Source organism: Cebidichthys violaceus, unplaced genomic scaffold (assembly GCF_023349555.1).
Source record: "Cebidichthys violaceus isolate CVI_PGR_0920_01 unplaced genomic scaffold, fCebVio1.0.p SCAF_19, whole genome shotgun sequence".
Lineage (NCBI taxonomy): Eukaryota > Metazoa > Chordata > Actinopteri > Perciformes > Stichaeidae > Cebidichthys > Cebidichthys violaceus.
Window position 1 is genome coordinate 10,111,538 of NW_027176361.1, and position 23,030 is coordinate 10,134,567.

Here is a 23,030-nt window from a genome sequence, read left to right on the forward strand (position 1 = left end):
TATTTGTTCTGAGATTCTGCTGTTTGGTAGAGCTTTTGTTTCCTTAACTAATAGTGTTGGTCTTAAAAAGTCCTGCTGCTCAGGATTGAACCAACACCCTCATGTCATCTAACCATCACTCTGAAAAAAGTCAGAGTATAGCATGTCGAAAAAGATATGCCTTCAAAAATTTAATTTTATTTAAAAAATATATTTATAAAATGTCTCACATTTTTATGGTTACTTTTTTTTGACATATTACCTTTTATATTTACTTCCTTAACTCTCTTTCATTCCATGGTTTATGTATGTGTTTACATAGTATATTAGTTGTACACATGCATACGAACTGGACCTTCGTTTTGTTTGAAATTTAGGATTATTTTTATTCACGCAACTATTTACGCAGCTATTTATTCTGTTTACGCAACTATTTTAGCATCTATTCCTATTTTATTTATGGATGCACATGCCTCAGTACCGAGCAGGTCTTGAACCAGACACGGGGCCCTTTCGTGTCGTGAACAAACCTCCTGCGCCACCAATGCAAGTACACATAAGAGGCTTCTCTTTGCGTATTTGACCGTTTCATTTTGGGATATGGACCAAAAAATAACTGAATCCCGCAGGGTTTGAACACACAACCTCAGGTCTTTTAACCCTCATCATATCACTTTGAGCCGTTTCACCTTTGACACTTCACACTTTCTTAGACCTTTTGACTCCTCCACATGGAGTATTGGACTTCAAAATTCACTTGCACCTCATAAAAAGTCAGTATAGAATACCATTAAAAAAACTCTTAAAAAGTAATAATATAGTACACCATCAAAAAGGTAACAAATTCATAGTATATCATACCATGAAAATGAAAATATTAAGTAGTGAACTAAAATGTCAACGCTCATAAGGATCGAACCGACAACCTCCCGGTTTATAACCAATCTCACATCTCTATGGGCTATTTGTTCTGAGATTCTGCTGTTTGGTAGAGCTTTTGTTTCCTTAACTAATAGTGTTGGTCTTAAAAAGTCCTGCTGCTCAGGATTGAACCAACACCCTCATGTCATCTAACCATCACTCTGAAAAAAGTCAGAGTATAGCATGTCGAAAAAGATATGCCTTCAAAAATTTAATTTTATTTAAAAAATATATTTATAAAATGTCTCACATTTTTATGGTTACTTTTTTTTGACATATTACCTTTTATATTTACTTCCTTAACTCTCTTTCATTCCATGGTTTATGTATGTGTTTACATAGTATATTAGTTGTACACATGCATACGAACTGGACCTTCGTTTTGTTTGAAATTTAGGATTATTTTTATTCACGCAACTATTTACGCAGCTATTTATTCTGTTTACGCAACTATTTTAGCATCTATTCCTATTTTATTTATGGATGCACATGCCTCAGTACCGAGCAGGTCTTGAACCAGACACGGGGCCCTTTCGTGTCGTGAACAAACCTCCTGCGCCACCAATGCAAGTACACATAAGAGGCTTCTCTTTGCGTATTTGACCGTTTCATTTTGGGATATGGACCAAAAAATAACTGAATCCCGCAGGGTTTGAACACACAACCTCAGGTCTTTTAACCCTCATCATATCACTTTGAGCCGTTTCACCTTTGACACTTCACACTTTCTTAGACCTTTTGACTCCTCCACATGGAGTATTGGACTTCAAAATTCACTTGCACCTCATAAAAAGTCAGTATAGAATACCATTAAAAAAACTCTTAAAAAGTAATAATATAGTACACCATCAAAAAGGTAACAAATTCATAGTATATCATACCATGAAAATGAAAATATTAAGTAGTGAACTAAAATGTCAACGCTCATAAGGATCGAACCGACAACCTCCCGGTTTATAACCAATCTCACATCTCTATGGGCTATTTGTTCTGAGATTCTGCTGTTTGGTAGAGCTTTTGTTTCCTTAGAGTTTCCTAAGAGTGTTGGTTCAATCATGAGCAGCAGTGACTTTTTAAGACCAACACCCTCATGTCATCTAACCATCACTCTGAAAAAAGTCAGAGTATAGCATGTCAGAAAAGTCACAGTATACCATGTCGAAGAAAATATGCCTTAAAAAATCCAAATAATTTACAACATGCCTTCAAAAATTCACTTTCATTTAAAAAAAATATTTATAAAATAAAAAATGTCATTCATTTTTTTGCTCATTACCTTTTATATTTACTTCCTTAACTATCTTTCATCAATATTCAGAGTACAGTGCCAAGTATGTATTATAGATGTAATACCCAATGAGGCTACAAGATGGCAGCAAACAGCAACCTTTAAATCACATTAGTGGGTACATCCCAAGTCTCTTAATTGCATCCTCGTTTCCCTCACTTGTTTCCTTTCCAAACCTTTCTAAACCATGCGAGGAGAGAGGAAACAAGGAAATATGTTTTAAGAGATATAAGACGTCCTTTCCTCTGAAGCGTCACATGAAGCGACACCTGTTTCTGATGATGGTGGATCAGGTGATCACAGCTGGAAAGACTTTTGATAAGTTTGTGTCTGTTCACATGAACACTGTACTTAATAATAGTAACTAATAATACTAATAACTATAAAGACACAGTAATTATCACTGTACTTAATAGTAACTAATAAAGACACACAGTAATCATCACTGTACTTAATAATAGTAACTAATAATACTAATAACTAATAAAGACACACAGTAGTCATCACTGTACTTAATAATAGTAACTAATAATACTAATAACTAATAAAGACACACAGTAGTCATCACTGTACTTAATAATAGTAACTAATAATACTAATAACTAATAAAGACACAGTAATCATCACTGTAGAGGTGTGTTCTCTCTGTATACTGTTACCTCTTTACAAACTGTGTCCTGATTATAAGCACAGGATCGATTTCCACCGACGGAATGCATTTGTAATATTTATTAATTATTTGCGTCTGTACATTTTGAAATTGTGACATTATTAAATAACCCAGAGTGGGGGGAGGGTAGAGTGTGGGTGAAGGGTAGAGGGTGGTTGGTGGCTAGAGGGTGGGTAGAAGGTACAGTGTGGGTGGAGGGTAGATGGTAGAAGGTGGGTAGAGGGAGAGTAGAGGCTAGAGGGTAGAGGGAGGGCGGAGGGAGGGCGAAGGGAGGGTAGCGGGTCGAGGGTGGGTGGAGGGTAGAGTGGGAGGAGGGTGGAGTGTATTGGGTGGATGAAGGGTAGAGAGTAGAGGGTGGGTAGAGGGTGGGTGGAGGCTAGAGGAAGGGTGGAGGGTGAAGGGAGGGTAGAGGGTGGTTGGAGGGTGGGTAGAGAGTAAAAGAAGGGTAGAGGGTAGAGGGAGGGAGGGTAGAGGGTGGAGGGAGGGCAGAGGGTGGATGGAGGGTAGAGTGGAGGGAGGGTAGAGGGTGGGTGGACCCTTAAGCCTCCACCCACCCTCTACCCTCTACCCACCCTCTACACTCTACCCTCTACCCTCTACCCACCCTCTACACTTTACCCTCTACCCACCACCCACCCTCCAGCCTCCAGCTATCCTCCACCCTCTACCCTCTAGCCTCCTGGTGAATGATCGGCTCACATTTCTAGTATTTCCATCAACTCCTCTGGTGTTTACCTTCAGCAGGCGGATCTGCTGGGCCCAGACCTCCAGTGTGAGGAGGACAGTGTGAAACTCAGCCAGGTCCAAACCGACAGAGGAGGACTGCCTGTGAAGTCGTAACGGAGCGCTGGGATTGGTCACAACAGCTCTGATCTCGTTCAACAGCTGGATGTTACCCGTGCATCTTGTTGTTCCCGCTGCAGCTGTTGTGCGTGGCCGTGCTGTAGGGCGGCCTTGCCGAGGTAGCGGTCCTCCGGGTCCTGGACTCTGGTCCTCACCCCGTCCAGCAGCCCCTCCAGCTCTGTGGCCCTCTGACTGCTGAGCCGCGTCGACTCGTGTGCTCATCAACCTCCTCTCTAAAGAGACACACACACACACACACACACACACACACACACACACACACACACACACACACACACACACACACACACGGTTTGTTCTATAAATGCAACAGGTGCACGTTCTCTTTTATTGTTTTACTATAAACCATGACTAGTTTAGCCACATCACGTTTTCCTTTTGATGAGAAATGTGTAATTTATTATCTATTTTCATAATTTTGATTTGAGGCTGATAAAAGTATTTAATATATGGTTTGTTATATCTGGTGTAACACAGCAGCCTTATAACTACAGTACTTCTTTTGACTAAATGAAGGCTGAGGCTTCATACCTGCACTGAGCTGGAGGACAGGTGTGTCTCTGTGATGCTCATCTGATGATGATGAGATAAGATGACAGGAGGACAGGTGGTCCACACACACACACACACACACACACACACACACACACTGTTGTACTTCAATCTGAACTGCTCCGTACATTCCAGGACTATTTTTCGATATTTTCGCCTCTTTTGTGACGGATTGTTGGATGAGACAATAAAGAAGTTGTTTGAATAAGTTTAATCTCGCTCTAGTATCCAAAGTGATGTCAAGTTCTGCACGTTTGGCCAGCTGTTTGTGGTACTTGAGAAAAATACAACGAAACACTGATACTTAGTACAACGACTTACTTGAGTGTGTTGTTGGACTTGATTAGCTCCTGGATGAGTCTGTGAGCATCGTCCTCAGAGTCGTCCTGATCTCACCGGAAGACTTCTTGTCCAGCACAATCAGATCTGAGGACACATGTGACGGAGTAATTCCACCAGAGCAAAAGTCCACCAGAGCAAAAGTAAAGTCGAGAGGCAAACATGCTAGAAAACACTCTGCACAATGTAGCAATTACAGCTTGATTAAATCAGAGAACCGTAGGAAGTGGAAGCGTTGACTCTCACCTGAAATATTCTTATTCTCTACAGGATCTGCTAAATGCACCGGCTTAAACCTGTGATGCCGCAGAAGTTGATTCACATCCTCCCACTGGACCTGCTCCTGCTGAAACACACACACAACCAATGAGCACACAAACACCACAGGGCAACGTGGACCTGTGGAAGAAACCGGAGCTCTGAAGTCACCGGGAACTGCCTGCTAGTCCACAGATAAACATACGTCTTATTGCTGCTTTGTAAATAATGAGTTGTCCTGCTGTCCGTGTCCATTTCTAAATGTCCTCTACTGCAGCACACTTCAATCTGAACACAGCTTTCTGAGCCTCCTGTCACAACCGACTGGTGATCAGGTGTCTGCAGCTCCTGCACCACCACAGGCGACGACAGGCGGTGCATTCTCTGATGAACACAGTGATGGTATGGTGCTGATGGGGTGCTGATGGGGACTCGCCTGGTCCATGTTTCACCGCACTGCAGGAGAGAACCAGTATGTGTTAGAGTCCATGGAGCTTCAGTGGCAATGAATTCAATTAAATGCTGAACTCGGTTTTAAAAATCAGCAATTTTAGGAAGCCGAGCTTTGGCGAACAACACAGACACACATTAGAAATAAAACCATTCATTAATTATTCTGGTATATTCGGCATACAAGTAGCCAACCTCTACTGAACTCTTTAAAATAGCAATAAAAGGCCACATTCTGAATGGCAGCGGTGACATCACCTTACGTAACTTAACGCAAGTAGTTCTTCAGCTCGGCTAGCTTCAGTAGCAAACACGGTAGCGTTACCACTCCATATTAGCTGTGCATTTGTTACTGTGCTGGACTTCGGAGGTGACAGGTACTCGGTAAGTTTATTTACTCGGTAAGTTACCACTTGTTGCTGTTGCCGTTACCGGGTACCGAGTTTTCTGATACTGCACAGCAACAGGCGCTACGGTTTACTCACTCCACGTTCCACCGACGCGCCTCTTCCGTCATTCAAACAAACGCTCTGTGACGAAATCGTACCGCCCATTGTTCCGCGTAGGCCCGCCCCTTTTGTGCTGTGATTGGCTAGTGCTCCTGTGCTGCAGAAAGGGTTCCTTTTTAAGAAAAACGACTTTATTAAAGACATCATATAAAATACATAAAGGACACACAAAGACACAAAATGCGTGTTTTGCTTTTAAAATTGAAGCAAGAGGCCACCATTTCTCTGGGATTATTGAGTAGCTTGACTACTTTGTCATCCACTTTAAGTTGATCAATAGTAGTTGAACTTTTTTTCCAATCTAAAGTGATATCACATAAAGCAGGTGAGTCCAACAGCTTTGCCAGGTGAGCAGGTGTTTCTATCTGAGCCTGAGCTTCTACAGTCCAGGAGAGCAGACTCATGGCCTCCACACTGGAACTCTTTGGTCCATATTGGAGCCTCCACTTCTCCATAGAGCGCCCCCTGGAGGACTAAAGGAGCCCCACAGCCAAGCTCCCTACAGAGAGATCACTCTCTTGCAGGGATGCAGAGGTGGTCACCTCTGCATCCTGCTGGTCAAAGTCATCGTCACACACTGAGGACCACCACTGGTTAGACTGGTTAGACTTCACCTCCAGTCTGCCTGAGCACAGACAAGTCCCATTCACCAGCCTGACAGAGTCTGGAGAGATTCCTGCATACAGGAAGAGGTGGAGCTTTACTGATGGCTTATCTGTCTTTAGTTTTACAGAGAAGAGTCTCTGTCACATGATCAGCTTCTTCTGTCCACCATGTTTACAGTGTGACCAGTGGATCAGACTCTTCTTCACTCTGGCATCTTGGTTCTCACTTTGGTCTCACACAAATCTGTTTAGTTATTGTCCTATACAGCATGTGGGCTCATGGAAATAGTATAGAACCATAGAACTAGATCTATAGAGCTAGACAAATAGAAATATAGGAAAGAGTTACATTCTCTTTATAGTTGTTTTAAAAATTCTGTTTGTTTGAGTCTTATTATAATAGTTTTATATTTTCTTCAGTAGTCTTCAAGGCTTGAAAGGAAGTTATATGATTGCATGCAATTTCTGCTTCTTCAGCTACAAATTCAGCAAACTCATTGAAATGAGGATATTCCTCTGTTTGCTTCAACTGCTTTGTGACGTGACGATTCCAGCGAGAGGTCACCCAGTCAGGGAGTTTTTGCAGCATTTTCAGATTCTCTTCACAATCATTTAACACCTGGAGCCCTTTGATGTGTGGCATGGTATTGCTGCAGGCTGTCAAAAACAATCACTGAATTGTCTCAGTTTAACTGACTCTCTACAGACTTAGATAGACGCGTGATAGATTCGAACCCACTTAGTCAGTGGCTGTAGGTTGCCTACGATTGATGACCTACCAACACCACCACTACACTAGAGGTCTCTTTCACATACAGAACACTTTTTTCCGTGTATTTAACTCTGCGGTTGCATGTCAAACCTCAAAACCTTTCAGTACCTATAAGGATCGAACTCACAATCTCCGAGACTCCAGGCCTTCCTCCATCAACCTGAGCTAATCCACGCCACACACTTTAATTGTTTCTTGTCGTATTTGACTCTGCGATTGTGCGTCAACCCTCAAAACCCTTCACCCCTCATAAGGATCGAACCCACAACCTCTCAGGTTGCTGCACCTCTGTCATCCACCTGAACTATTCCACTCCACATTTTTCAATTGTTGTTTGTCGTATTTGACTCTGCGATTGCGCGTCAATACTCAAAACTCACTGCACCTTATAAGGATCAATACTACAACCTACTGTCTCCTAACCATGCTTCTATCATCCTAAGCCATCTGCCCTGACACTGACAACATGTCTCTACGCGTATTTGACTTTGTGATTAGATGTCGGACCTCAAAACACGATAAGGATCGAACACGCAATCTTCTGGGCTCTAGCCAGTTGGCCGTTACCTTGAGCTAATCAACCCGACGCAGTCGAAAGGTTTCTTGGTGTATTTGACTTCTTGTTTGGTTATCAGACCTTTAAAACACACAAACCCACAACTTCTTGCCTCCTAGCACCGAACCCATCTGCCTTGAGTTATGTCTCTACACGTTTTTGACTTTGTGATTTGATGTCGGGCCTCAAAACAGTCTGAACGTGATAAGGATTGAACCTGAAAATTCCAGCCTTTCAACTAAGCATTTATCAACCTGAGCTATCGATTCTGTCACACCCAGGATCAGAAGACCTGGGTTTATGGGTTCAATCCTTGTGAGATACAGTGACATTTTAACGTGCAAAGCTCTGCCAAACAGTAGAGTATCCTTTCTGATCAAATAGCTGACAGAAGACCTGAGGTGTGTGTCTTTTGGTTTGATTAATATGAGGTGCAGTGCTTGTTGACATCCAACATTCAAAATGAATAAGTCAAATCCACAAAGAGAACATGTCTCTATGTTTATGCATTGGTGGCACAATAGGTTTGTTCCCAACACAAAGAAGCCACCACACCCATACACCCCATGTATCAGTGGTTACTGCTACAAATATCGACAACTTAGAAGTTTTTTTTCTTTGAATCATCAAAATTGTGCAAAATTTTGGATTATTTAGAAGGCTAAAAAAAGTAGCATATTTAGCTCCAGAGTACTTAAACAGAAGAACAACTCCACCAAATTTCATGCTTGTATCATAATTTGCACGATTATTCTACTATCTGCCCCACTACAAGGATTAGTTCTCTCTTTAAATGTATTTTAAGTGACAAAAGCACTGGCACAACATCTCGCTCATTTGATAGTTTCAATCCCATATGTGCCCAACTAAAGTGATTCATAATAATTTAGAATCTATTGTGCAGTTATAAAATAATGAATGCATACAATAAAATAATTCATAATTGTCTCATTCAAATTGCTAAAATATCAGAAATTGTTATTACCATGAAACAATGTTGGATTAACATTCATTGAACTATTTATTTTACCTTACGCTGACATACTCTCAAGAGCATGTAATGTTCTCGATCAGAAAATATGAAAGTCAAGCCTATCGGGTTTGACCTATTTTTATTTCAGTTTTTGAACACGTCATGTAATATTTCTCAGGTCAATCCATAGGGTCTTCTTCAATATTTTCTACAGCTTAAAGCTAAACCTTCAATCGATTAAGTGAAGTAAATACAAGATTAATCAACAATGACAATAATCACAAATTACAGTCCCAAAACTGTAAAACATATTGGTTTAATTAAAGTCTATAAACTTTGATTTGTGGTCTTCGACACACTTATCTTACTTATATGTCAGTGAACAAAATCTGGCATTTTGCAGCAAGGTCCAGACTGCCAACTCCCAAAAGGGTTTCAAACCCGCAAAAAATGTAGAAATTCCCACAGACAACTGGCTCACAAATGCTACTACACCAATAACTGCCGCAAAAAAGAGATAATGCAGTGCAAAGAGGCATATACAGTGATCATTGCAGTGTGCAAAATTTCAGAAAATATTACATTTTAAAACAAACTGAAGAAGGTCTCTGGATCCTTATCAAGCCTTTCTTCCAGCGGAGCGCCCTTACAGAAATGTGGAGGGATGAGCTGTTGAGGGTCCACTAGTCCAATGACGTTGTTGAAGAAGCTGAAGGTGACAAAGGGGAAGAACACGTGATGAAATCATCCAGACAAAAAAAGATGGATGCTACTGTAGTGTACTGTAACCAGGAACAAAGAGGATCCAGAAGTACATGGGTTATGTGAAGGGTGTTTGTGGGAGGAGAGTGTGAAAGCCTTGAACCAGGAGACGGTTAGCTTAGCTTAGCTAACCCCTCATAAAACCTGAAATTGATGTTTTTACCAGTCTTTATGCTAAGCTAACCAAACCATCTCCTGGCTCAAGCTTCATATTTAGCAGAAAGATAGTCGAGTGTCTTCTGCTCTGACTCTCGACAAGAAAGGGAATAAGCTTATTTTATGAAAGGTTGGAGTCTCTTTCATTTTCTTTACAGTTTTGTGTTTATATTTTGCTCTCACATATGTAGTGTTCTTTATTGTTGTGTCTCTGTGAGCTAAAGACACTTTTTTGCAGCTGAAGTCAGTTTTTCACAGCAAATATTTTCATTCTGTATAACAGAAAATAGAACTGATAACACCAATCGTGGCTCTACTTTATTTCGGCACGATACCAGTCAAGGCACTGACACTCCTCAATGAAATGTGGCCAAAGTGTTATTAGTTCACCTGTGTTTGACACGTCTAAACATGTTTGAGAGTTGATAAAGTCTTATTCTGTTCCATTTTATACACTTATTTCTTCTGGTGTGGAATCTTATTCTTCACATTTGTGAGTTGTGGTGTGCGTGCACTAACTTGGTCACCATCCATCCGCTTTTACTGGTATGAAACAGAGTGCTGACGGGGATGCATCCAATCTCGGTGACAGTGCTCATGTACTTTGCTGCAGAAACAGAAATGGATCACATGTGAGCTGAGGCAGCGCAACCAGACAAGCAGGTTTGATAGCGTGACATACAAGGGCAGTGATTCACAGTCATGTGCTACAGTACACCACATGACTTTGCTGTCATTTTTTGTGTCTAATTTCCGTTAGTTTAGTTTCCTCTTGTACCTGGTCCCTTCTTCATTCCCAGCTCTCCCCACCAGGTGTTGACTAGGACTCCCTGTCCTGGACCAGAGGAGCTGCCTACAACAACCTGTCCCAGTAGCGACGAATTCCGTGGGATCTCCAGGGGGTGGAAGTCTGCACTCAGTGGCTTCTTGCAACATGTTTGGTTCTTGTAGTTGATCTTATACATGACACCCTGCAGGACAGAATGACATTATACAGCGATGTGTCTCAAACGACATCTCCTGTGTAGATATCAATGCCATGTGGTCATTACCTCTCTGAAGAGTAAAAGCACATCAAAGTGGAAGGTCTTATTGTCATAAGATCCAAACTCTCTGAGGCGGATGCGCTTTCCCAGTGCGTCATAGCTGTACTTGGCATAAGCCATCAACTTCTCATTTTGGGAGGCCTTGGAAAATCACATAAAAAATTAAATTGAAAGTATTGCAGCGAGCAATGCTTTGGATATGACCACTTCACTCCAACTAGACTTATTTTGTACAATAGTAATCCAGTGTGGTGAATACAATCTGAGTTGCGTAAGGAGACGCAAACTTACCACACTGAGGCTTCCAGTCAGCAGCGATGGGGATGCTGTTAAAATGAATGCAGTGTTTTATTTTAAAAGAGGCATTCACATCACAGCTGTGGTAAGCTTGCTACCTAGCCATGATATTTCCTCATGAATAAGGAAGTAAAAACAGAACAGCCCGACCAGTATTTAGCATCATCATTCAGAGGACAAACTAGATTTACAAATGAACCCAGCATCTGTTGATGTACTCACCGCATGGCTGGGGTCTCTGAGCTAGGCAGCCCACTGACAGGCACACAAACAGGACGAAGGCTCTCATGCTGTCTGATGGTAGATACACCTTTCCTCTGCACACAGACGCAAATATGCTGCTGCGTCAGGGCGCTCACTTCCTTATAAAGAAGCTCCCACTCTGATTCCACTGCCAGGTTTTCTTTTGAGTCCAGTAGCTTTAACACCTGTCTTGTCAGAATAGACAGACACCATTAGTAATAATATGGGAGTGTCCCTGTGACTGAGGTAGCACAGCTTTTAACAGATGCTTCAGGTTTGAATCTGGCCTGAGAAGTTTATGTCACGTCATCTCCTCTCTCCTCCAGTCCCTGCTAATTCAGGCAAAAAAAATAAATACAACTTTATATGTATACATTTGACCTTTGACATCCAGGGAAATGTCAAATCAACTTCAACGTGTTTTCTAAAAATGTGGGGATGTTGATTTATGAATTATAGTCATGTTAATGAATTGGCAATTTATTGCAAGTCGTCATGCCTCCCTTTTGCCGTAATATTACAATGCTGTATATTGCATGTTAGCATTATACACAGACACAAGGTGACATATATGAATTTATTTTTATTTTTATAAGCTTAGTAATACAAATTACATGTGGTCACACATCAGCATATTTTTGTTAGCTTTTTAATCCATTGTCAATATGAAAATAGACAGAAATATAAAACAAAAAGATTGATGTCTGACATGCTCCAGATGCTTGGAACTACACGTTCTTGCAGAGTAAGGGTGATGTATACCACATAACAAAGATATGATTCAGTAGCTGCACTTTTTTATTTTATTTTTTCAAATCATTATTTAAAGGAGGCCCTCAGAGCTTGTTAAGGAACAAGCTGAGAAAGTCTGTCTGCTCCTCTTCATCAGCCCTCATCTCTTCATCCAGGCAGAAGTCTGGAGGGTTGAGCTGACCGGGGTCTGATATCCCTTGGACGTTGTTGAAGAAGCTAGTAAACAGAAAGACGGAGACATAATGACCGCTTGGCCCGATGCAAACACTTCTGATTTTCAAAAGTCACAACGTCCTTCCTGCCCTTTAGAGTGATTTTTACAGTGTTGATGTCAATGTTAACTCACCTTGTCACCACCCATCCAAACTGGTCCGTGTGGTACACAGTGCTTACAGGAACACAACCGAATTCAGTGACTGTAGTCATGAACTTTCCTGTAAGGTCAGAGATGAAAACGAATGTATTAATAGACTGGGGACGGATGGATGGACAGTTCAGGCATTTTCATACCATTACATGCTCTCTAACCTGCTTTGTCGGGCAGATCGCCCGTCCAAGTGTTGACCAGGAGTCCTTCTCCAGGTCCAGACGAGCTGCCCAGAACAGCCTGGCCCAGCAGAGACGCATCTTTTGGGATTGCCATAGGGTGGAAGACTGCCTTCAGAGGCTTTTTCTTGCATGTGCGGTCACGTTTGTTAATCTCATACATGGCACTCTGGTGGATGAAAGTTATGGGATTAGGGTGATTTATGCGAATTCATATCATGTTTTTTTCTTCTTTCACATTTATATATAACATAATCATTTATTGTGCATAAATTGAATACCATTTAAATCCGTGATGAGTGAGAAGGAGGGACCAGAATGTGGTAAACTGCAGCACATGACTTTCTGGTGATCTAATCATATTTAGTGCTCACAAACCTGCTTGTCTTGTTGTGCTGTCTCAACTAACTAATGATTCTGCATGTGAATTTATGTACAAGAAGTGAGGAGTTTTAATGCTATTTTGAAGCACAGTACCATTACCGTAGAACAAGTTGATATTAAATATAATAATACTATTATAATTTCTCTAAATTATGCTATTGTCATGTTACATTACTATTTAAGCACTTAAAGCTGTATATTCACATGACTACTTGGATTTACGTTACATATTTTGACCCAGACAGAAAAATATGGAACATATTGACATTTAAGATTATGGTTGTGTGGACAACCGAAGGAGCACTCCATATGTAAATCATTTGCAAGGTCCACATACAATTTGTACTCCCATAATAAAGTCTCACTGCACTTCTGCACAGACTATTATTGTACTCCCATAATAAAGTCTCACTGCACTTCTGCACAGACTATTATTGTACTCCCATAATAAAGTCTCACTTCCACTTCTGCACAGCAACTCGGCAAATGGCAACTCCTATTGTTGCTCCATTGTATGGAAGCCCAGGCTTTTACTAAAATGATAATGTAAACTTAAAAAATGAAAATGTAATTTCCCACAATAGCATCGTAGTTATCCACATAAGCGTATGTTTGTGACGCACCGGACTTGCAACTTACAACAGTATAAACACACTCCTTATTACACGCTAAAAGCGGCTGATGAAGTCTGCAACAGTCCACACAGGAGGAGAGAGGGTTGATGGGTCAAACAAACACAGGACCCAGCAGACTGCTGTTCATGTCCCTTGCACAACTAAAAGTAAACGTTGACATTTTGTCACATCAGTCATTAGTCAAGTGACTCTTTTGTCACTTGCTAGTCACATGAGTTGTTAATTAGTCAAGTTTACGCCAACCAGGCTCTTTTCCTAACCCTAACTAAGTGGTTTTGTTGTCTAAACCTAAACGTCCTTTGAAGACGGAAGTTCATTTTGAAAAGTCACAATGCATGTAACGAGGGTACATTGACACGCCGTCCCTGACGCGCCCTAACCCGACGCTAGAGGGTGCGTAGTGTGTTTAAAGCATTGACCAAGCTGCGTATTTGGGGAATTGGGGTCACAATGTGTGACCATTGATAAAGAAATATAGTTACTGCGCTTACAACATGCAAAAAATGAAATGAAATAAAAACAGTAACATATTCAATCAGAATTTGGATTCACTCAGTTTGTTTACATTTTAGACATTGAGAATAGATTGTGATTACACTCTAGCTGTAGATCTTGGTGCTTCTAATTCAATAAAATTATATTTTTCTTGTACTTTTCACTTCTAATCAGGAGCGACTTCACTCCAACACAAATATTTAGGACATTCATGTCAGTGAATGTCACCTCTCTGAACAGCAGAAGAGCGTCATAGCTGAATGACTTATTCTCGTAAGAGCCCAGCTCCATGATCCGGACCCGTTGTCCCAGTGCATCGTACAGGTATCTGGCGTAAGTCCACAGCTTTTCATTCTGTGTGGACTGGAGAAAGAGCATGTGAGTGAGTGAGTTTACATCTCCCCTCTTTCACAGACTGTAAATGTGCTGAGTCATTATGCTCAGGTCAGGTTCTGATTTTTTTATGCTTAAATAACACAACTCAGAAACAATGAACACTCACCACAGTGAGGCTTCCGCTCAGAAGAGGAGGACTTGCTGGGTTATGGGAGAAGATGCGTGAAATTATTTAACAAAAGCACACATTTGACACAGTAGCATTACAAGTCTGATCACTGTCTAATTCGGCATTGGATAACATTGAGTATTGAGAAAGCATAAAATGTCTTAAGAAAGAAGAGCTGAGAATTCTGTTATTGTACTTACAGCATGGGTGAGGCTTCTGAGCCAGGCAGCCCGCCAGTAAACACGTTAAAACTACTAAAAGCATCATACTTCAGGATTCCACGCTCCAGACAGCCACAAACACTCTGGTGCTTGAAAGGGGATCACTTCTTTATAAATACGACCAGAGGCTCCAGGAGGAAGTCCTGCTTCCAGGGTTTATTTCTATCCCTGTAACTCTCAAGGGGTGAAAAGCTGCTGTTATCAGTCTCACATCTAGATAAAAGGCCATATATCTCTCCCTGCAAATGACGTCTACTTTATGTTAACTATAGCCTGGTTAATGTTTTTAAAGGAGGAGACAATTGTAGGCCTACAAACAAATGATTGTGAGCATGTTAAAAACATATTATGTCTGGAAATATTTTATTTTATATTCTGCATGATACAGTACATTTAGCTGAGCACAGAATGCAAAAATACACAACTTCTCAGTATATTATTGTCTTTTCATGAAGATCATGTGACTGCGAGTTCAGCGCACAGTGGGTTAGGGGTAAAGAATGTTGTTTGTGTTCACAAAAGATGGAGGCTTGTAAACCCAGAACTGGATTTTCAGCTGACTGGAGAGGGATGCTCAATAACAGCTCCATGAATGACATCACGGTCATATGATGTGGAGGTGTGTGACTGTTGTAATTAGAGCACCTGCTTGTCCTACAATCCGTCTAGTACATACTGTATCTAACAAAAGCATTACTTTATAGATTTGCATTTTTCATTTGATTCAATATTTACACATGCATATTTGAGTTCCACAGTAAAAGTTAAGGTCATACACTAAAGGTAATCTGCAGTCATCATGCGGAAAAGAGCAGAATCTCAAAATATAGTTACATAATTGGAAACTTTGAACCATTGTATGTCAATGAAAAAAAGATGGCTGCATCTTATTCATTTGTAGCTTGCTTTCATTTGACATACATGTTGAAAGTTACTACTCATGTTGGAATGTTTGCATGATCATTTTCCATCCGTTATTAAAGCAAAAATGTAATTTGAATATGTTGGATTTGCAGCAAAGCTGAATAGCTAACGCCAGGGTATGAATGGGGGCGATGCAATATCTGATCCCCACAGTGCCCACAATTGCTATTCTGTGGCTGTATATCATAAAATATCATTTTTAATAACATACCAATAACTTTTAAACATTTAGCACCTCGGATAGAATGTAATTTAAACTATTTTCATAGTACTTTACATACTTTTGTTGGATTTTACTTTTCTACACTCCTACATTATTGCTATGGTGCTGGACTGCTATGTTGTTGCTATTGGAAAAATACAGCACCTTGATTGATCATTTAATTATGAATACAAACACTCAACATCGGCAACTCCTCAAAGTTTCTGAGGCAGCACTGGAGGTAGTTGGAGCAGCTGGCAAATGCCATTGCACTCTGGCCCGTGTTGCTCTTCCAGGAAGTACCTGAGGCCTCTGGCAGCGAAGTTGGAGGGGCCTTTGGGGGTCTTGGTGGAGTGAATCTGGGGGTCAGTGAGGTAGGTCAGCCCTTTGCCATTGGCTGTCACCCACCCTGTAAAAAAAATACGTTGATGATGCGTTCACAATTAAGAACAAACGTATATATGTCCTTTAAATGACAATATTAAGAATACACCAGGAGTCTGTGCTTTCAGTGACACACACACACACACACACACACACACACACACACACACACACACACACACACACACACACACACACACCTTGCAGGTCTACAACAACTTCCTTGTGGTCAGAGAGCTGGTAGGTAAAGTGTCCGAAGGCGAGGCCATATTCTGTAGCCTGTAACCGCTTTTCCTTCTCTCTTGTGTTGTTGGTCAGTTTGACAAAGTCTCCAAGCATGTAGGGCTCCACTGTTACACAGCCCGCAATCTGATTTCCATTCAGAATCTATTCACAATTACAGAAAACAAGAGGGAAACATTGAAGGCCCGTCTTTGTGCAACTTATTAACATGGCTGTATAATATGACAGCCATATCTCCTGTAATCCAATCCAATGTCTCTAAATGTGGTGTTCAGTGTTCTGTCACTCCTCAAAGTACTCGCCAGGGCAAGTGTTGTAGTCTTACTACATTGTGTATACTTTCAAAAGGAGGTATTCAGGCCAAAATTTATAATTTAATTCATAATACAATGTCTTCTTTTGGGCCAGTTCATTCAAGGGAGTGCAGAGACAATTAAGAGAATACTCGCCACTAGGCTATTACTTGTATCATTGTTTCCCATTTCCCCCCTTTAACAGCTCATAGTGCATTGTAGACTAATAACTAATAAGTATTGGCTCTACTACGGTGAGTAGAGAGTATGTTTCTGGCTATAAACTGACAACTGGAGGGTGTACTGGGATTAGATTTGAATTTCAACCAACACTGCTCCAAGGCTGCTGCAGGCTATTCTGCTCTCTGCTGTCTCTAAGTTATGTATTTGTGTACGGGGTCCTATTAAAGTGGCAATTATGAATGATGTCATTTTAATACTAATGCAACATCTGATACATCTACTTTCCCTAAATGAAGTGAAACTTAACACATATATTTTATGTTTGCCGTGTTCTGTATGATTTGGCCTCACCAACAGTGCTTCCGAGGGAATGAAGAAGATCTGAGCCATCACTTCCTTGTCGTAAAGACTCTTGTTGAACGCAGTCACATAGTGCTGGGCTGTCATCTGTCTCTCCACATCGTTCAGGTGAAACTGGATCTCCTTAGGCTTCAAGTAGTCTTTCCCCACATAACTAAGGACATAAATACACAGACAAAGTGAAACTTGAAGTCATTATCTTCAGGTTCAGGTTGTCCCTACAATGTGCAGCTGCATACCTGCTTAACCTTTCCTCCTGGTGTAAAAACTGCACCCATATTGCCGCTCTCTGCGTTCCCTCCTTCCCCATCGGCTTCCCGATGTAAGCACAGGTCTCCCTGGCTGTCCACAGTCCTGTGGCTTTGGAGAACTTTAAATGAAGAGCACCTAATAGAGATGACATTCAGAGATTAGCAGACAGTTGAAATCAATGTCTTATTCACAATGTCCAGAGTGTAAGATTTAGGAGGCTCTATTAGCAGAAATGGAATATAATATTCTTAATAAGGATTGTTGTGTTTTCGTTAGCTTAGAATGAGCCCTTCATATCTACATAGGAAGTGTGTCTCTTCACAGAGTCCGCCATGTTGCAGTTCTATAACATGCTTTGGCAAGCGCCAGCTGTTGGGCCGACGGTGGCTGGTTGTAAAATGATAACTCATTGCCCACACCTGTAAAATGCTCAGAGCTAACTGACCTCATTTGAGCTGGTTTTGCTCAGTATTTGCTCAGTTCATAAAATATTGACACAGAAGCACAAGCTCAGAGTATCACCAAAGTCATTCAAATACATCCATTATAATTCAAAGCAACCCATGCAATAGTTGAGATATTTCAGTCTGGACCAAAGTGGTGGACCGACATCCAGCTAGTGTGGCTAAAAAGATGTAGTGATGATAAAGACAAATTTCAACAACTATGGGAATTCAAACTTACTGTGGGCAGTTCTGTGCGTCTTAAGTTTTAATTTGATTTTGTCACTATGAAGTCTCTTCAGCAGACATTCATGGCAAACTCCAGCCAGTAGAGCTTGGTAATCCTGCTGTGATAACAAATAGGGACTCTCTGAGACAACGTCAGCTGCAGTGCTGTCCGTCAGGCAGCTGTAGCACAAGGGGTTCTTCATTTGAGGGGCAATTCCATTTTCTGATGAAGTTACTTCACTGTGTTGGTCTCCACTTTGATGCTCCTCCAGCATCTCAAATGAACTCCCTATGGAGGATTCAGGGGAAGCACACTGTTCTGGGGCAAACTGGGAAACTGGGGTTGCTGAAGAGTTCTTGGTAGCAGGTTTTACAGATACTGAGTCAACTTCAGCATGCATATTTGGGTCAACATTAAGTCTCTCCAGAGGTCGTGGCTTGAAAAAGTCTCCGGATTCCCCTCCAGATGTGTGGTTTTTGTGCGTGGGATCATGAGCTGAATCATTGGTTTCAGAATCAAGGGTTTCCAAGAGGAAGAAGCTCCTATCAGACTCTGGTGACTTGCTGCTTTGGCTGGTTCCTGCTTTTGATAGGCTGCTTGGCTGGGGTTTTCTGATTGTGGGAGAGTTCAGGTCAGTTGTAATTTTCTCCCATGACGACTGGGAACCAAAACTGTCACTGAGCGAGCTGGAGGTTGTTCCGAGAGCTAGCTGGGATAAAGATTGTGCTGCTTCCTCAGTTGCTGGCAGTCTCGGCGCCACACCGTCAGTCATCCCACCCTCCTCAGTGCCCAGTGTCTCTATTCCAGCTTGTATCACTTCAAACATCTCTGAATCACCACTAGCGTTGGAAGAGGAAGTGGCAGGTATTACAGGTCTCGGGACAGCTTGGGAACTGACTGCAGACTTGTTTTCATCAGCGAAATTAAAAATGCTGTCTGACCGACCATCAACCTCAGTGGTCAGACAGCTCTGATTACGTGCATTTGCTTCACGTTCAACAGCCCTACTTCCTGTGAAGCTGCTGCTGCTGCTGCTGGGCCTAGGAGACCCTGAACTGCTCAGGGAGAAGTTCTGCCATGAAGAGCCAAGGTTATCTGTGCTTCCGAGAGTGGTACACAGGTCAGACTTCTGAGGTGGGTGCACAGCAGAACTGTATTTCTGTTGTGGCTCCTCTCCTTTGGGTGACACTTTGCAGGCCTCAGTGCTACATTCTGTGTTGAGTGTACCAATGGTTGTCCCCATTGCAGTTATACACAACCCATCTATCACGTCCTTGGTCCTCTTACAGTTTGTGTTTGTTGTCTCACACAGTGATGCGTGATACTTTTGGAATCTCTGCATCACCTTGGCGAAGCCTTTCAGAGTGAAACTGACCAATGTGTCTTTGGTGTTTCTGTAGCTGTCAGGGATGAAAGATCCCTTGTCTGAATTAAGGAAAGGCTCCACTCCTAACAGAAGCTTGACTTGGGCGACCAGATGCATGATTTCAGCACAGAGGCCGTCTTTGTCTTGGGTATCTGCATTGCAGTAATCATAGAAATTTGCTAAAGCTTTTTGGCAAGCTTGAGTTGCATGTGCCACAACCTCCGGAGGAGCGCCGAGCCATTTGTGAGCGACAGTGAGAGAATAGGCAGCCTTCAGGAAGGTGTGAAGCTCCTGCTTGCTGGTGACCAGCTCGCCCTCTGCTTTGGTGAGCAGGCCGATTGAAAACGCTTCTCTAGCCTGCAGGAGGAAAGACTGCCGTTGAGAGGCAGGGCACTCCACTGAGAAATTGTACGATAACAAGCAGGTCCCTTGAATCGCCTGAAGAGAAAAAAAAAATGAATACAAATAATAATATAAATCAATTAAAGCAGGAATAAGTAAGATTTAAACCTCAGAATAGGGATGGCATGAGAAGCGATACTTTAGTAGCAAGACTACCAAAGCAAAATTCTGAATCAGCTACATTGTGAACGACAAATCTGTGTTGAACTTGACAGGAGGAGCGCTAGTAACGTTAGCTGTTAGTAGGCAGCACAGCAGGACAGGTTGGCTAAATAGCGGAGCTAACAGTCAACATTAACAGAGGTTGCATCGAGTGAAATAACGATGCGTTCTAAGTATATTCAGTAAATATTAGTATTGGGCAAAGGTAAATTATAACATTATGGTGATGTGTTCAAATGTAATCTTGTAACATTTAGTTTTTGGAGAAAATCTTGAGGTAAATCATCAGTGATTAATAATGAATTAGAAAAACCCCCTCAAAAAACATGAATTGGGTATCGAGATTAATGGAATTTCACTGGTATTGTTTTCGACTACTGAATTTCTAGTATCGGGACATCACTACTTTAGAAAACTTTTGGAAATGACTAATGATTCCATCATTATATTACTATGATTTAATTCAGGCAACAGTGAGCCGTGGCATTGACCCGTCATTAGAAAGACTTACCACGTTGGTCAACACATAGAGGGAAGTGTACTGGCTGTACACCACCGCCATCTTAGCTGCCTGGGCTGCTGAGAGGAGACGAGGACTCCTGTCACCAAGTAAAGACTGCTCCAAACAATCAAACAGACACAGACAACCAATTATACAAAGCTTGCAATATTTAAAAGAATACAAAAACATTATTATGTGTCAGATAAACTTACCAAATCAATATCAGGATTAGTCCTAAAAGCGTGGAAGTCCCCATCATTCATAGACACCAATATGTTGGCCAGTATGCCAAGAGAGGTTCCAATGCCCTATACAGTGTACAGACATGCAGAGCAAAGATTTGTGTGTGGATGTTGTGCATGTTTACAAGCTCATAATATGGCAACTGTGATGGCAATAATGAGGTTGCATCTGGGCTACCTTTTTATCAGGTTGAGGAAGTGCATAGTAGCCAACCAGAGAGGCCCAGATTAGCTCTGCAGCCTCAAGCCACAGGCCTGACACAGAGCAAAAAAAAACAAACAGCCACGGTATCAGTGTACCAGCGGAGTTAACGCTCTTCTTACGTTCAGGAATAAAGACTTACCCAGCTTTTGCAAAATCATCCCACGTACTTGAACACTAACGGCCTGCACAAGAGCCCTGTCACTTTCAGAGTGGTACACCCAACAACCTGTATAAGAAAGCAACGATTTTTATTTAGCTTGTAAGAAACATTATAATAGATCGTTAAAAGGCAAAATGAATGTCACAGCACCTACCGGTGGCTCCGTGGCTGTTAATCAGACTGCTCAGAATGTATTCTGCCTTCCGCAGTTTGCCTGTAGGGAAGATGATTGTAATGTTTATCCAGCTCTGTATCTCTTTAATGGCAAATGCGTAATGATGATTTTCACATTTAATTTTATGAGTTTGCATATTATTTCCCAAAACAAGGATCAGGATGATTTATGAAGTGTGAACTCATCCGTTCACATGTATTCAGAGCCAGTGGATCCCTTAAAACTAAGAATCTTATTGAAGTGCGCTCCCCCTCCACCACACTGTACCAGAGTTAAAGTAGACCCTGGCCTGCCGTATGACCAGCTGGGGGGCCACAGGGGTGTCAGGGTGGCGTCTGTGGAGCAGCTTGGTGATCTTCAGCAGCCGGCTGGACTCGTCGGTCCAGTAAAGGAAGCGGTCAACTAAGAAGACCGTCGCCAGAGCCGTGCGTGCCTCCTGAGCCACGATGGAAGCCTTTAGAACGGGCCTGGCAACACAGCAAACATAAATATATGTCATTTCCGTTAAGTGACACCACGAGGAAACCATCACTTAGCCGTGTCATTATTACCAGCAGCTGAGATAGGTGCTTGCTGATGAGGTCACTGAGGTTGGTCTTGTCGTCGGCACTGACTGACTGCTTATACTGCCACTTCTCTGGCACAAAAGGCCATTTCATATCCATTGCCTCCTGCAGGAGAGAGGCCAGCTCCACACACAGTGAGTCTACAGGAAATACATGGAATTTCATAAATCCAACAAAAGCGTGTGGCAATGCAAAGATTAACTGGCCTAAGAACTTTGAAACCAAAAGTGTTAATAAAACTGACAATACTTGATAAACCTTTGCAAACTTTGCAGGAGAGAATAATTTCACTTAAAGCTACACGAGAAACTATTTCCACCTCCTATTCTCTTTACACAAATCCCAATCAGACTTCCTCCCATGCCTAAATGAAGATTTAACAAATGGCACCATCTTCTGTCTGACCTCTGCAGCTACAGTAGTTCAGCCTCTCTGCCTCAGTGGGCTGGGTCGACTGTTGAGCTGCTGTCACTGCTCCGAGGCACTCCTGCAGTAAATCCCCCACCTCCTGGCTGTCCATTCTGGTAAACAGATGCTGAAGCTGTAGACTGGGATGAACGGATTCCCCCCTTTCTTGGCCTCTTCACCCCTGTTCCTGTATTAAAGTGATTCAAAGAGGGGGAATCCCACGGAAAGACCAGGCTGTTGTTGAGAAAGGATTGCACCATCAGGTCTGCCTGTACATTTCAAAACATGAACAAATAAACACTGAAACTGCTCAGAAGATTATTTCAATATTATTATAGTCGCATGATTTATTGAAATGTATTCATGCCCTCATTCACACCTATTATGTATTTACTCATTAATTCACTCATTGTTCTGCTTTTGTGTATTACTGCAGCCTCAATGCTTTTATGCCCAAACTGACCCCACACAGCAGCTTCCCTACAACAGTTAATCTCTGCTTCAGTATATGTTGTTAACCTGTAAGTCATTTCTGTGTCTTTGTTGTTGC

The 23,030-nt window shown here is 41.8% G+C and overlaps 3 protein-coding genes across 3 annotated transcripts; all 3 read right to left on the reverse strand.

Annotated features, from left to right (window-relative positions):
* Nucleotides 1–8,858: 8,858 nt before the first annotated feature.
* On the reverse strand, nt 8,859–11,339 carry LOC137874955 (ependymin-like). The gene is made up of 6 exons (XM_068713938.1): nt 11,220–11,339; nt 10,992–11,026; nt 10,707–10,841; nt 10,433–10,625; nt 10,174–10,261; nt 8,859–9,445 (listed from the first exon to the last, which is right to left on the reverse strand). Exons 1-6 carry the CDS (start codon nt 11,284–11,286, stop codon nt 9,322–9,324), a joined length of 642 nt encoding a protein of 213 aa, XP_068570039.1. The 5' UTR covers nt 11,287–11,339; the 3' UTR covers nt 8,859–9,321.
* Nucleotides 11,340–11,803: 464 nt separating this feature from the next.
* On the reverse strand, nt 11,804–14,899 carry LOC137874713 (ependymin-like). The gene is made up of 6 exons (XM_068713596.1): nt 14,759–14,899; nt 14,556–14,590; nt 14,282–14,416; nt 12,522–12,708; nt 12,340–12,427; nt 11,804–12,209 (listed from the first exon to the last, which is right to left on the reverse strand). The coding sequence occupies exons 1-6, from the start codon at nt 14,823–14,825 to the stop codon at nt 12,077–12,079; spliced, it is 645 nt and encodes a 214-aa protein (XP_068569697.1). The 5' UTR covers nt 14,826–14,899; the 3' UTR covers nt 11,804–12,076.
* Nucleotides 14,900–15,125: 226 nt separating this feature from the next.
* Nucleotides 15,126–22,607, reverse strand: alpk1 (alpha-kinase 1). Its single transcript, XM_068713605.1, has 13 exons — nt 22,478–22,607; nt 22,057–22,212; nt 21,774–21,971; nt 21,486–21,545; nt 21,311–21,397; nt 21,145–21,221; nt 20,937–21,032; nt 20,734–20,838; nt 18,305–20,096; nt 17,608–17,755; nt 17,360–17,522; nt 16,490–16,676; nt 15,126–16,314 (listed from the first exon to the last, which is right to left on the reverse strand). Exons 1-13 carry the CDS (start codon nt 22,590–22,592, stop codon nt 16,121–16,123), a joined length of 3,378 nt encoding a protein of 1,125 aa, XP_068569706.1. The 5' UTR covers nt 22,593–22,607; the 3' UTR covers nt 15,126–16,120.
* Between the last annotated feature and the right edge of the window lie 423 nt (nt 22,608–23,030).